Here is a 15,927-nt window from a genome sequence, read left to right as displayed (position 1 = left end):
TACACATTCCTTATTCCCAGGCAAGCTATAGTCAGACAGATGATGAAGGTAACACGCAAGCTGGTGATGAAGGAGAGCCCCGCACCCACCCCCGCAGAAGAGAAGACACCGGCCCAGGAGCAGCCTCAGCGCCCAGAGGTGCCGCCCCGCACAGCAGCTCCTGACAGACCCCCACCCTTAGAGACGCGTTCTGCCAACAGTAGTGCAGTTGACTTTTCATTCTAAGATTCGTAGTTCATAGGTGTGTGTTTTGAGAAGGAAAAAAAGAAAAGACTTCCGACTCCTGTTCAAAGCTAACTTATCAGCTGCATCTTCTGTAACATGGCTCATCCCTGATTAGAAACAAAAACAGCAACCACCACCACATACACACAGGAAAAGGAAAACCCACAGGCTGAAAACCCACGCTGCTCTTACTCACGATGGCAGTATTAACAAGCATTTTAAGCCTTTGCACATGATAGTGAACCTGTTCCGTTTACAATGACAATATTAATACTGTTTGTAGCCAGACGTTTTGATTTCTGAATTCTTTGAGATTTTAGCGAACCAGTTTATTATACACTGTACATTTTTTTTCCACAGCAATTGGAAAAAAACAACCACTTGCAATTATTCACTAACCCCGAAGGACTTGGTACCTGAGTGTACAGACTCAGAGCCCGGAAGCCAAGAAGGGTCCTTGGCCTGCACTGTCTGCATTTGTCTCTAAGTCCCTGTGAGCAGTGACTTGAACCAATCACACCAGGATAATCCAGCCTTTGGGGCTTCTTTCTAACTTGGGGTTGTTTTCTTTCAAGATACTCTAACAAATCAGCCATAGAATTTAGTGTAAATATTTTTTCCAAGTAGATACCATATTCAAAAAGAAAAAAAAAAGGCAACATTCAAATGATATAGAATCTAGTTTTTAAAATCAGCACAGATCTTCTTAAAAACTGTGAACTATGTTTTGAAATACTCGTTGCTAAAGCTGTTTATAAACCACAGGTGCCATAAGATCCCCAAACGGACTCGAGTTATCTCTGCTCTTCCATGGGCGCGTCCCTCTCGTTTTAGCTTTAGGGAGCATGTCTAACCACACCGCTCGTCCACAGCTTCCCCTATCAGGTTGTCTGGAGGCCTTCAGCTTTAAATGTACAGGCTTAAAGTGTGCTTGCGAACAGTCCCTCTCCTTTTATTTCTGAATGTTTATTGCCTTAGCTGGCTACCTGGTGTTCTGCATGCAGCCTTCTGTGGTCATGGGAGAGGAAACGGGCTCTTCTAAGTGGCGTTGGGATTTTGCACTCAGCGAAAAGCTGATGTGCAAAAGCACGGTGGAAGAAGGAAGAATGAAAGCCTCTGTGGATGGTCCTTTATGAGGGCCCTTGTCAGGTAGCCTTAAAGACCTCCCTTAGGGAGTCTGGGGAAATGAAAACATAATCTACTTGGTGCAAGACTGGATGAAATAAAAATCCGGCAACATATTGAATATGTTATACTTAAATTGGCAGCTTCTCTGGAATTCCTATCTCCTTTAAAAGAAAGGCGAGAACGTCATTTTAGAACAGTGGCCCTCAAAGCGTGTGTCCTGGACCTGCAGCATCAGCATCACTTTGGGAATCTATTTAGAAATGCAAATTCTTAAACCCCCACCCGGGCCTGCTGAATCCGAAACTCTGGGGATTGGGCCCAGCCATCTGTGCTTTAATGGGCCCTCCAGGTGATTCCTGATGCATGCTAAAGGTTGAGAATAAAGTTGCATATAAAATCTCTAAAAAGGCCTTATTCAGAATAAGCAAGAAAGGCTCTGAGTCAAGCTCAAAGCTTCAGCAATTCGATTTTGCTTCCGGGGCTGGCAGAAACCTTCTCCCACCCCCACATAGTTGGTGGTTGGTGTGTGCCCAGCTGAGAACAGACATCCTGACACCTTCCAGATCCCTCTCCAGAGGGCTCTGAGTTGGTCGTGTCTCTGCATCTGGTCAGAAACCATGTCCTTGGCTGCCCTTTGGAACGAAATCACTTGCCTCGGGGATAGCAAAGCTCTCAGTTGGCATTAGTAAGAAGCCCATTCTGTCCGTTGATGTGCTTCTTCATACTTCCCCAGAGAAGCAGCCTGACAAATGTCCCTGAGAACAGGCTGACACCAAAGGGCACAACTGCACAGTTCTCAGATTTCTTTGCACAGATGGATTTGATTATGAGTTTTGTTGGTTTATCTTAATGTTCATCTCCTTTCCACTGCCCATCGTCTGTGAAACCATACCTCTCTAGATGGGGCAGGTGGCCCCTCGTGCCTCATACTCAGTACTTAAAACCACTCCATGCCAGCTACCTACATTGCTGTCAGCTCTAACTCATAGCCAGGTAGTTCTGGAACTCGGAACTCGGATCCTGCAAGTGGCATTCAGCCCCTGACTGGACTGAGCTGACATCTGTTGTCACTCTGTCTCTGCATCAAAACGCTTGTCTAAGGTTTGAACCGTTCTGCTGATAACTGTCCCCCTTGTCATAGTTTTCATTGCCAACTCCACGACATGGTTGTCGATAGCATGGTACAAGCCATTGCAAGGACTCCGGAAAGTGCCGCCAGTGACCAGTTCCTGACTAACCAGCCACCTTTTCTTTCCCTTAGCTCCACGTCAGCACTGAGACCAGACTCAAGCACCCCTGTCCTGTAACCGAGACAAAATGGCGTGTATTGTTTTGGGGTTTTGTGGTTTTGGGGGGGTTTCTTTCCTTGGCTCTCCAGATTTACTTTTGGGACCTGTTTTAAGTGCAAACCCAGCAGGTTTCACCTGTCCTATCCAGGAGATACAGTTACATCTTGTGGGGATTATTTCTTTCTTGTTCCACAATAAATTGCACATCCATCTCCATCACAGATGATGGCCTATTAATGAGCACTGGTCTAACACAGCCAACCTCCCCTACGGCGCCATGTGGAGGGAGGGAGGGAGGGAGGGAGGAGGGCAAAATCTGTATGAGATTCAGGAATCAGTTGCGGTTGGTCAGGACGCAAGTCTGGGTAAGTTCGGTTGGTCAGAGGGAGATGTGCTGGAGATTGTGAAAAATGGATTCTCGAGTGATCTCTATAAGGCAGGGAAGGTTCATTTGTAAGTAGTAATGTGAACTGAATTGCATAAGAGTGTGGCCTTTGTTGTGATATACTATGTATTTTCTTATATGCATGAGCCGAACTGTCGCATCATAATTTAGCACTGATGTCTGCTTTTATTTTGATCATCTTTGTCCACCCTTATTAGTTCTTTGCTGTTAACTGTAGAGAGACCTTGTAAATACGGCACCTTTGGTTGCTGCAATCACCTTGGTTTGAGTCCACGCAAGGAGCCACAAACAAGAACTCCACTGTGTCCTCAGAAGAAAGGGCCTTTTTACTTTTGAACCAAAAAGAGAAAAAAAATCAGAAATGTTCCATCTTGAGGCTAATTAACTATAAGACATTTTTAATTATGACTACTGTCATTTGACACCATTTGAAATAACCAATTCAGAGACACTAAAGATTTCACAATATTCATTGGTATTGTAACAAAACTACTATTGTATGGGTTTTTTGTTTTTGTTTTTGTTTTTGTTTTGTATTGCTGTTAAGTATTGTTTTGTGTGTGTGTGTGTGTGTGTGTGCTGGAACCTCCTGGGGACATGTTATATTTTGAAGTGATTAAACTATTTAATTGTGTGTCTATATTTTGGAATGGAATTATTTCTTCATTAAAAAATGTTTTTAAAAACACTATATCTGTGTATTTTATTCCTTTCTTTCAATGAATCTTTCTTGACGCAACATGGAGTTAATCTGTTCAAAGGAGAAAGACAAGTCAGCACTTGCAGCAAGAAGCAGGACCCATCGGTTGGGTCTTAAACAACTGGAGCAAAATATCTCACCTTTCCCTGCCTTTGGAAGAGTTCACATATTTAATGCTTGCTTTATATCTGACACTGTTATAAGCACTTTATGTCACTTGACTCGATCCTTTGAATCACAGCATCTAGCCAGGTACTTGGCAATTATGAGCTCCACAATTATGTGTCAAATGAATGAATAAATGAATTAGTAGCTTTTGTTTTGTTTGCACTAGAGCTAGTGAGAAAGGAGAATCAGCACACCCTGGAGGTCGATGTGTTGATAGCAACAGGAATCAAATTATGAGTTCCAAAGAGTGGACAAAAACTCAAGAGTCCACAGAGGCAATCACTCCCTACATTCTCATTTCTCTTCCAAGAACCTCTGGATTCCCATGTGATGTTGGGTTGTGTTTTGTTTGTTCAAGGAGCCAATTCCTTGGCGGAACTAACAGCAGAATCTGTGAGTCTGGCTCCAACACTTCATGAATGGCATTTTTGGGAACTCCAACTTGGAATGGCGCTGAAAGTCTGTGCTCACAGAGTCTGGGGTTGATTTACAGTTCATGAAAATGCTATAAACACTCAAGAGGCACTACAGAAAGAAACCAAGAGACTCTGCTATACATCAACGCAGGGGCAAATCCTGACCTGATATGACCACTAGTGGGAGCTCGGACACCCCCGTCCACCCCCGTCCCATTTGGAGGTGAGCAACAAAGGCATGTCTATGGGTGTCTGTCCCAAGTCTCTCTCAGCTGCCTCTCAGTGCCTCATCCCCTCATCTCCTAGGGACCACATTTAACTCTGATCTCCACCTCAGTATTTCCTAAACGTATCTAATTGCCAAAGTCACCTGAAGAATTGATTAATCTGAATTAGCAAGTCCAGAGTGGAGCCAGGGAATCTGTACTTTTAACAAGTGCCTCAGGTAATACAGTCCGACAGCTTTTAAGAACTGCTATCCTCTTGCTACTCAAAATGTGGTCCAAGGACCAACAGCATTGGCATCACCTGGGAGCTAGTTACAAATGCAAAATCTTGGGCTCCCAACCGGACCTACTGAATTAGAGTTAGCATTTTATCGTTTTCCAGGGAATCTGTGAGCACCTTAAAATTCAGGAGGCGCTGACCTGAAGTCCAGCTTTAATCCTAGCCTTCCAGGATGAGGTTCAGTTGGGTCCTCCTTAAACTAAGCTAGTGCAGTGCTTCTCGAACTTACAGAGTTTTGATTTAGTAAGTTGACGATGCGAATACTGATCTGAGGACTACACTTTGAGGTGCAAGGCTATGGAATTCTTTTAAATAAGGTTAATTCTAGGGAACTTGTTACTGGTAAGTCAGATTTGTGGATTTCTATACATAGCAGGAAAGATACTCAAGTTTAAGGGCTTGAACATAACGGCAGCTCAGTTGTTTGGAGCTGCTCAGGTAACACCACAGCAGTTAAACTATACTGTGGAAGCAGCTGAATTTAAGGATTCTGTCAAAGAATCTTTCACTCCAAGGATGGGAATACAAAGAATCACCCGGGAGTAGGACTTGGTGGTCCTACTGGCCCCAAAAGGGCAGATTTGCAAAGTTGGGATAAGGCCAAGCGTGGTGAGAAGAAACTGGCAACATTTCGGATTCATCATCCCAACAGAGCACATTAGCTCCTGAGACACCCGACACCCAGGAAGAGGTTCTCTGGGCACCTTGGAAACCTAGAATTCTGCCATCTGGGACTCTGATGCCATGGACTACGCTGGGACACTATGTTGTGATGGAGTCACCCCCACTTTTGAGAGTCCAAAGATACATAAACAAGGATGTTCATGCAGCCTTGTCTATAGTACTAGAAAGAGCACACATGGACACTAATAAAGGAACACTTAAACTACTTATGGCATGATAGGCTAGGCTGGAATACTAAGAAGCCATAAAAAATGATAAAGAAATGTATTTCTCATCATGGAAGATATCTGCATGAGTCAAGCAAAAAATGCGATTATAAAAGAGTGTAAGAGTGATCCCAGTTTGATGAATATTTGAGTGCTTGTGTATAGAAAAATATACACCAAAATGGTGATGATGTAAATCATGGAGTTGTGGATGATGTTTTTATTTCTTTCGTCATGTTATTCCAACTTTGCCAGGTTTCGTGACATAAATAGAGTAAATGGGAGAATGGGTAGATGGATAAGAAACACCAGGGTGGGACAGTTTCTTTGATGCTGTAATGAGGCTCCTTGAGTTGGCCAACATCTTTGAAGGGCACGTCTCACAATGTGAACTTTCTGTGCCTTCAGTAAACGGAGGATTCTCTTTTTGCCTGAAGAGATGCTCAATAACATTAGTGTGCCACAGAGCATTGGAAAATATGCGTATGCTTGCTTTATTTTAAAGAAAACCTAATAAAAATATCAGGGGCTTCTGAGTCAGGTTAAGTAATGACAATACTTCATCCTCCTCACAATGTTAATTGGTTCGGTAATAGCAAGTGAACCAGGAATGCAGGCTGTGCATATTCTCCATCTCTGCTTCTGCTGTCTCATGTGTAAATGGCTTTTCCTAAGGAGGAGGGCCACTAAGGATAAGTCTTAGGCAAGAACATGTGTTGGAACACAAATGGCAGTAGGTAAACATTTTCTCTGGCATTCCATTTTTCCGGAAGTCTCTTTGTGGGCATTCTTCCTTGAGAACAGATATTCCCTGAAAATATCTTTTCTTTAGTTAATCTTACTGGAGATCTTTATTTCTTCAAACTGCACTTGAGTACCATCTGATGTCCTTTCACTTAAACTTAGGACTCCCTTTAGCATTTCTTGCAGGGCAGGTCTACTGGTAATGAACTCCCTCATCTTTTGTTTATCTTCTTAATGTCTTAATTTCTTCCTCATTTTTGAAAAAAAAAAAATATCCGATAACAAATTCTTGATTGACAGGGTTTTTGTTTTTTTTTTCTTTCAGCACTTTAAATATGTCACTGCACTGCCCTCTGGTTTCCATGGTTTCTGATGAGAAATTGTTAATCTTATTAAAGCACCCTGTACATGACGGTCACTTCTCTCTTGCTGCTTTTAAGATTCTCTCTTAGTCTTTGGCTTTCACCCGTTTTATCTCTAGGATGCAGGAGAGAATTCTAGATCAAAGCTATACATCTTGGAGTTGTCGGAATAGAAATGATAAAGGAGACTGAGAAGGGGTGGTCAGAGAGGTAGAAGAATATCGGAAGCTGTGGTATCCTGGATGCCCAATGATGAAAGTGTTTCAAGGCGGAAGGCATCATCAAATATGTTGAATGCAGCTAATAGGTCAGGTAAGATAAGCACCAGCAATTGGCTCATCGCACATGTGTTGGATTGAATTAACTTAACCATATTCAGAGAATCTCTTTGCTGTTTCTCAACTCCTGTGTTCTCAATGCAATCTTGAGAAACACTGAGTGGAAATTCATGCTTGTTTATCCTCTCAGGGCCTTAGGGGATTTGTTGTGTGGCATAATAAATTCACAGGTTGACCCTGAATTCCATCTCTACACTCCCTCATGGGCCAGCTCCCTACCTTCCTTCCCACTTGGGGAAATCAATCCACAAAGACAGCCCTGACAACTTACATACTGTGACAGGCACTTGATAACAACCAAGTTAAGATAGAAAGTATATCCTTATTGACCCTTCAAAATGGCTTTTTTTTAATCATTATTTTTGGAAGAGGACTGTTTTGTTTAATGATTTTGGAAATTCATCTGCCTTAGTAATATTTCTGAGGAAGAAAGGCTATATTATAAAACTCTTCTGCTCTCTGGATGTGTAAAAATAACATTTAAAAAGTGGCTCTCCCATTTTGTGGCAATGTGTATTTGTTTGACACTCTATATGGGTGATTTTGAGAGCTAAATTTAAGGAAACAATACCTGTAAAATACCCAGCAAGGTTCCAGAACATGCTGGAAGCTCAGCTTGTGTCAGTTCTTTTCCCTTTTTCCCTTGTGAATTTTATAATCCTCGTTCTTAAAATGGGGGCAATACTTTTAGTTTTCAGAACACTCACACAAAAATATATTTAACTTAAAAACAAATATAAGGAAATCTATTCAACCTCATTAAGAATGAAAAGACTAGAAATTAAACTATTTTTATACTAGAGGGATTCAGTGATCCCATAAACAGCAAATTCTGAGACTCTCCAGCTGGCTTTCTCCACTCAACACGCAGAACACTGGCAGCCAGGAATTCACTCTTCAGATAAAAAGATGAAAGAGCCCTCACTGGGAAATCTAACCACCACCACCCCCCCCACCCCCGCCAAAAAAAAATCCCTAAAAATACTAACATGGGCCAACCAGAGTACCCTACAGGAAAGGTCATATGCTAAAACTACCAATTAGCTCTTTAGACCCTGACTCTCACAAATGAGCAGACAACCAAGTATAACCCAACACTTGAGAAAAGCCTTTACCATGAGCGATAGAGACCAAAACAAAGAGGAAAAAATAGCACCTTAAAGATGGGCTATGATGAAGAAATTAAATAATAGCATGCTAGCTGCTAAAACAATCAAACCCATATAGAATAATGATTGTGTGTAGCATAAAGCCCAAAAGGAAAGTACCGGATATGTAGATGGCTTTCCTCTAAATACTAATTTAGGAATCCTGGCTCCTTCCAGCTTTTGAAAATTTGTGATTTGTATTCTCTTTTGTAGTGGGTTTTCAATATTATATAATGTCCATGCTGACAAAACCTGGATCTACCCATTTATACCTAGAAAATAAATAAGAAAATAAAAATAATTAATTGCCAAGTTGTTCAAAAAAAGGAAAAGTAATCATAGCATACCTTATAGTTCAATTTTGAATCTCAACTTTAAATAGCATACATATAGTAACAATGTAAATACAGAATAACAATCAACCAAAATCGCACATAACAATTTTGGGAAGATGTGTACATGTATATTGTAGAGGGGAGAGGCCATAGATAATGTCTGAAACTTAAGAATACATACAAACAGGGGCACCTGGTGGCTCAGTCATTAAGCGTCTGCCTTCAGCTCAGGTCATGATCCCAGGGTTCTGGGATTGAGCCCTGCATCGGGCTCCCTACTCAGCAGGAAACCTGCTTCTCCCTCTCCCACTCCCCCTGCTGTGTTCCCTCTCTCGCTGTGTCTCTCCTTGTCAAATAAATAAAATCTTAAAAAAAAAAAAAAAAAGAACACATACAAACATTATTTGGAGGTAAATACCAAAAGAATTTAAAAAGTATGAAATTAGTTATTTCCAATAAAGGGAATTAGGAAGAGTGACAAACTTTTTAGACCAAGTGAGCATAATTTTGATTTTTAAAAAGAAAAATGGTAGCCAATACTTTAAGGTGTTAACAGTGATTGCCCTGGGATGATGGATTTTTGAACAAATTTTTAAAATATCCTCCTTCCATCTGTATTTTCTGCATAATCTAGAATAAACATGGCTTACTTTTATGATTGAAATATTAGATAAAGTTTAAAAGTAACGTGTCTTTCTATCTCAAATGAGTTTTCATGAGGTTAAATTGCTCTTCTAATTGATGGAAAACTTGTATACATTTGGCCCTTTTATAAAACATACCAGATTTGGCCCTCCTCCATTTATTTTCTTAACTATCTTATTGTTGTTTTTTTTAATGTGTTTCTCTTTTTTTTTTTTTAAAGTAGGCTCCACACCTAGCGTGGAACCTAACATGGGGTTTGAACTCACAACCCTGAGATCAAGACCTGAGCTGAGATTGCTTAACTGACTGAGCCACCCAAGTGCCCCCTTTTTTATTTTCTTAACAACAACAAAATAAATGTCTTTCTAGGAAGAATTGCAATTTTTAGGACCATCTCAAGGCAAACTCGATGAGTAGTTAGAATACCCAGTAGGGCCACGCTTAACTGCCTTTGTGACTTTTCTCTCCTTCCAGTTCCACCTCAGGTCATTTGTTTTGCCTCTCCACCACAATTTTATAAGAAATTCAAGGTTAGAAATGCATACACCTTCTCTCCTTTCTTCCCCTCCTCTTACCCTTCTTTCTTCCCAAATTCCAGATATTGGGAAAAAATAACTAACATTTGCATAATCCTTTATAACTCAAAAAACCTGTCTTACCTACATTTAATCCTCACGATACCCATTTTGGGAGTGCTTAGTCATCCAGAAGTATGACCTAGAGAGTTGTCTTTGTTGTGAAAATGTCTGCAGAGGAGGCCAATATGGGAAAAAGACAGGGCATTCCTTCGAACAAGAAACAGAAGGGACACACAAGCAATTTCCCACTATGACAAGATGGTGTGCTTCCCGGAGGAGTTTCAGAAAGTAGGCTTCTCCCTCCATCCACGGCTAAGCAGACTTCAATTCACCCCTGCTAGATCTGGCGTCAGCCAAGACTAAGATTCACCCAAGGAGTTGTGCTCAGCTCCTTGGCTTTGGTTTCATTCCTGTGGCTCTCTCTGGTTGCCCTAGCAACGCATGTTAAACCTGGAGACTTTTTTGTTTTACACATTATTTAAGGTAGTAAAGCAGAACTGGAAGGGTAGGGAAAGGTAAAAAGAGATTTTTAGTGCCAAACTTTTCTAAGACATCAGACTCTGAAGTAAGGCTGTGAAATAGACCAAAACCAACACCCCTTCCCTGCCCCTCAAACACTTCCCTAAGACTTCATCAGCAAAAGTCAGGAGTAATGGGGCAGGTCTGGTTGTAGGACACTGAAGAAGCTTAGGGCAAGAATCTTTTCCCTGGTTCACAGCCAATTTGGGAACAATGGTCCTCTGAAAAACAAAATCCTTTATAGTCTTTTTAAAAATGCTACCTTGGGAAGGTTACTATATGAGAAAAGAGAAGTATTTCCCTTCTATTGCAAAGAGAGCCAAGAAACCTCCTTGATAAAGAGAGATCCAAATATTTTAACCGGATAATAGGAACAGTATAATTTTACCAGAAAACTTAAACCAAGGCTAAGAGGAGGTAAGTTTCAAACTGCATATGAAACTTAGTTTCCAACTCCCACTGTCCACCACAAACAAGCATACTTGTTCAAGAACAGAGACATGTTTTTCCAGCCACTGTGAAGGTCTCTGTATTATGAACACTGAGTGGTATAAGGGACAGTCTTCACCTTTTGTCCTAAAAAAGCACAGTCATTCTTCATATGACCAATTAGCATAATGCTAAATGGCAAGTCTGTGATGGTGGGGAGTGTGAAGCTAACAGAATTTATTCCAAGATGATAGCTTTGTCCTGGCCAGGCCTGACAAAGAGACAAAGCTTTGTAAATAATTGCTGGCTCACGTATTTGCCTTCCCAGACTCTATGCCTGTGGTGAGCAGGGTCTGCCCTCATTTACAACATCGCTTAACCCGATGCCTGGTGCAAAGTGATTGAGCAATAAATATAGAAGAAATAAAGAAAATGAGGAGGACGCACCGTTCCTCGGGCTACTCTTGGAAATATCAGTAGTCAGAGCCAGAATTTTGAATGGAAGCTTTGGAAGAGATGAAAATCTATCTGGAGTGGACTGTGGTAAGCACTAGAATGGGGAGGTTGAGGAGACCACCCGTGTGCTACAGAGCCAGGTAGTACTGTTGCTTGTTCCCCGATGTGGAGATGCTGATTTGTACGCTGACCTCCAGGCTGCCGAAATGCCTGATAACACAGCCAGGACTTGGCTCAGAAAGTGATTGAGCAGTTTGCCTGAGACTGACCCAGTTTTAGCATAAAAATCCCGGAGGTCTGAGAAATCCCTCAGTCCCAGTCAAATCAGAGCAACTGGTCGCCCAGAAAGCAAGTAAGGAGACACTCAAGCACTCAGGCAGGTAACAAACCTCAGGCAAGTTCTGCATCGTAAAGCAAGTAAGATAATACTCTAGAGCGGGACGTTTGGAGAACAGAAAATGCTTATTCTACCATGAACGTATCTTTGTAATCAAAAGTTTAATTCTGATGTTTTGCCAGGGTGGGATTAGCTGCAGAATTCCCTTAGGGTATCTGAAATGATCTGTGGGCTCACTTTCGGGTTTCTAAAATGAGATAACCTTTAGATAAGAATCACTTAAACATCTTGAGGCTAAAGAGAGTTTGCAAAAATCAAGAGCATGCAATCATGAATTTTTTGGCATAACTGATATTGAGCTTTAAAAACATAACAGTGATTGACTATATTAGTCAATTTATTCTTGAGGCTACCTCAGAAATGTTGAGCAGGCCACTAACTTGCTCTCCCACTTCTTTGAAGACGGGGCATTATTTGGTTCATCTAACGGCAAATCAATTTTTTCAGGCATGAACTCAGAGAGGGGAGCTAAAGCTCAGCCTTGTTTTCTCCATTTTGGTCTTCTACCCAGTGCTCATTCTCTCCACCGTAACGCCAACGGGGTGTTGGAACAGACTCTGGAAATAAACATATAAGCTTGGACTCTAAAGAGGGAGCATCTATAGAGATCTTTCCATTTATTAAATCAGATACAGGCTAGAAAGCCTTGTTTTCTCAGTTAAGTAAAAAAAAAGAAAAAGTACCAGCTTGATATTTCTGGAATAGCTATTGACATTTAGTGGGATTTATATATGGCATTATAGAATTCCCCTATCCAATTTCTGGAGGAAACTTGTTCTAATATATTTTCTTTTTAGTTCTCTAAATACTTCATGTTTGAAATACATAACAAGCAAATTCAAATGATGCAGAAAAACTACAAAACACACCACAAATTACACGAAAGGTCCCCAAGACTTCCTGGGTAGGATGCTTCAGCAGTTGTTCACCTCTGGATGAACTTGCATCTCTACCAGTAGTTGATTACTCATTCAGTTTAATAGTAACTGCCAAGGAAGAAATGGTAACTGCCAAAAAGTAAATAGTAACTGGCTAGAGATTTAGACAAGTACAAATGAGTCTTACATCAGTTTCACTCAGCTTTATGTTCCAAATTTCATGTATTCCTTGAAAGCAAAAAAATACATTAAAAATCTTGATTTTTTTTTTTATGAAAGGCAATATTCACCTGATACATATGTCAATACACATTCACTCTTTGTAGTAACCAAAGGCCATTATAATCAGTGTTGACAGGGACCCCACTTTATTCCTTGTTTATAAATTATCAACAGACTTGGCCCTTTTGGAGTTTTATGTTTTAATTGCACTTTTTTTGCCTGAAAGAGGCAATATACAAATACAAGAAAGAGGGCTCGAAGTTTATATTTTGTTTTTGTTTTCTTTGAGAGAGAGAGCGTGCGCCCGTTTGTGTGTGTGAATGTGAGTGGGCGAGGAGGAGCAGAAGGAGAGGGAGAGAGAGAATCTTAAGTGGGCTCCATGCTGAGTGTGGAGTCCCACACGGGGCTCAGTCCCACAACCTTGAGATCATGACCTGAGCCAAAATCAAGAGTCAGTCGCTTCACCGAATGAGCCACCCAGGCACCCCTTGAAGTGTATATTTGGATGCTAGACTAGCAGTTGGAAAATTACTAGGATCTGTAGATGACCTACATATTGACATGGGAGCTATTGCAATGCAGAGGGGGCGAATGCATGACAACTCCTCCCTGACAATAAGTAGGTGGGAAAGTAGGAATTAAAACATGAGAAATTGTGGGACAGAGGGGGGGGGAAATGTTTTAAAAAAATAATCGTGTTTATTCTCTCTGAAAAGGTACATCTCTAGTGAATTGTTTGTAACTGTAATCTAAGTCTTTGTATTTCCCATGAATCAGCTTTTACCCAACAAATGTAAGAGGATAAATGATTACCGTTCCCCCTCTAGGAACATCTGCTTCCAAAGGAATTTTGGCAGAGTTCCCAAGTGATGTCAGACTGCCAGGCACAAAGATTACAATCTGGTTAATTCTTGCCCTGGCATTCCTACCTCCAGGGGAGCCTTGTTTAAATGCACGAAAACCAGAGTTTAAAAATGGATGACTATACATTCTCACTGGAAAACAAACAAAAGTTTGGAAACAGGAAGTGCTCAGAACCAGAGTTGTACTGAGTCTCTTAAATATTGATATTCAATATTCTACACAAATATCAATTTGTAAAGGTGTTTGGGAAAATAAAACCCCAAAGAGAAATATTTCCAGTCATGTTGTTCACCATCAATGAATATTTATTGAATAACTAATTTCTTCAAGACATAAAGTCACCAGGCTCTTCCTTCATAGACCAAGGCTGTTACTCACAGAACAGCTATACTTTAGCCGGCTAGTTGGCTGAGTGGGATTTCATAAGATCCTATAGATACTTTCTTCAGCTTTCATTGGGTCTTCCGAAATTTGGTTAAGAAAGGATTTTGAGGGGTGCCTGGGTGGTTCAGTCAGTTAAGCGGCTGCCTTCAGCTCAGGTCATGATCCCAGGGTTCTGGGGTAGAGCCCCACATCGAGCTCCTTGCTCAGCTTCTCCCTCTGCCTGCCGTTCCCCCTGCTTGTGTTCTCTCTCTCTCTGACAGATAAATAAATAAAATCTTAAAAAAAAAAAAAAAAGAAGAAAGAAAAGGAAGTATTTTGAGTAGGTTCCCTAGGCCAGGAACTCCAATAGCACTTTGCCTGAGATGATCCATTATTGTGAACATTTTTAACATGGATGAAAGGAGATATCATTTGGGTCATCTTTGAATGTAAGGTTTGATGGATAAGACAGACAGCCTAAATTATTTCAAGACAGAATTAAGTGAAGGGCTCCACTGAATTCAAGTGAAAATCAGGTTTTAACAGCCAAAATAAGGGGTCTGGACTGGGGGCCGGGGGGAGGTGAGGGCAGGATGCACCTTGTCAGGCCCACAGGAAGCAGCAACGACTCTCCCTGGCATTTGTTCTTTTTCCAGTCAGAATTTGGGTGAGTTGCAGAACCAGAATGTACCTTAAAGATTTTTCAGAGGATGACATGTTATCATTTTATTGTATTTCAATTCTTGGATCATTATGTTTTGGCTATCGGTCAACATTTCATGATGTCAGCTGATATGTTGAAAAAGAATGCGGCTTTCGTAATCAGGAGATCTGGTCGGTAGGCTGAGAAACAAGAATCCCTCATATCAGTGAGGTCATATGATACATGTCTTTCTCTGATTGACTTATTTCGCTTAGCATAATACCCTCTAGTTCCATCCACATCATTGCAAATGGCAAGATCTCATTTTTTGATGGCTGCATAATATTCCATTATATATATACCACATCTTCTTTAACCATTCATCTGTTGATGGACATCTAGGCTCTTTCCATAGTTTGGCTATTGTGGACATTGCTGCTATAAACATTGGGGTGCACATGCCCCTTTGGATCACTACATTTGTGTCTTTGGGGTAAATACCCAGTAGTGCAATTGCTGGGTCATAGGGTAGCTCTATTTTCAACTTTTTGAGGAACCTCCATACTGTTTTCCAGAGTGGCTGCACCAGCTTGCATTCCCACCAACAGTGTAGGAGGGTTCCCCTTTCTCCGGATCCTCGCCATCATCTGTCGTTAACTGACTTGTTAATTTTAGCCATTCTGACTGGGGTGAGGTAGAATCTCATTGAGGTTTTGATTTGGATTTCCCTGATGCCGAGTGATGTTGAGCACCTTTTCATGTGTCTGTTGTCCATTTGGATACCTTCTTTGCAGAAATGTCTGTTCATGTCTATTCTTAAATTGATGACCATAGAAAAATGGGTCTGCTCTGCAAGCACCAATTAACAGAGAAGTGACCGTTGCCTGTTGGCAAGTTACCAGCACCGCTCCATCACCCTGCCTTCCAGTTCCCATTCTGTCCAGCAGTTATGTAACCTTAATTCCTGTGGGTTCCTCTGATGTTCAAGATTAGGTTAACTTTGTTTCCCATAAGCCAGCGGCCCAATGTAACTGTTAACCAAGAAGCTGAAACAAACTACACAATGATTCATACGCTCCCTCCTCCTGCTAATTGACAAGAACTGCCCAACTAGAACCACAGAGAGAGAAAGAAAGCTCACACAGGAAAATCTGACCCAATGGCAAAGGAATGTTGTCCCCCTCCTCCAAGTAAATACAAATGTGTATATAGTTATCAAAGAACTGTCCAGGAGGGTTAGCAGGCTCTGGTGTTGAGGAGCCCACTGACCTGTCACT

The 15,927-nt window shown here is 41.2% G+C and overlaps 1 protein-coding gene across 15 annotated transcripts in view; it reads left to right on the top strand.

Moving 5' to 3' along the window:
• The window catches only part of DTNA (dystrobrevin alpha), a 342,111-nt gene extending 338,372 nt beyond the window's left edge, over window positions 1-3,739 (top strand). For 8 of the 15 annotated variants that reach the window (XM_034996291.1, XM_034996293.1, XM_034996292.1 and 5 more), the window contains one exon: window positions 2,615-3,739. In XM_034996291.1, the coding sequence (XP_034852182.1) occupies window positions 2,615-2,755 (141 nt within the window). In that variant the 3' untranslated portion in view covers window positions 2,756-3,739. Of the gene's footprint in view, window positions 1-3; window positions 1,751-2,614 lie in introns of those variants that run through there. The other 7 variants (XM_034996304.1, XM_034996303.1, XM_034996297.1 and 4 more) reach the window with 4 other exon arrangements.
• Window positions 3,740-15,927: the final 12,188 nt, after the last annotated feature.

Source organism: Mirounga leonina, unplaced genomic scaffold, assembly GCF_011800145.1.
Source record: "Mirounga leonina isolate KUSES-001 unplaced genomic scaffold, KU_Mleo_1.0 Mir_93, whole genome shotgun sequence".
NCBI lineage: Eukaryota > Metazoa > Chordata > Mammalia > Carnivora > Phocidae > Mirounga > Mirounga leonina.
This window is presented reverse-complemented; position numbering and strand designations above follow the sequence as displayed.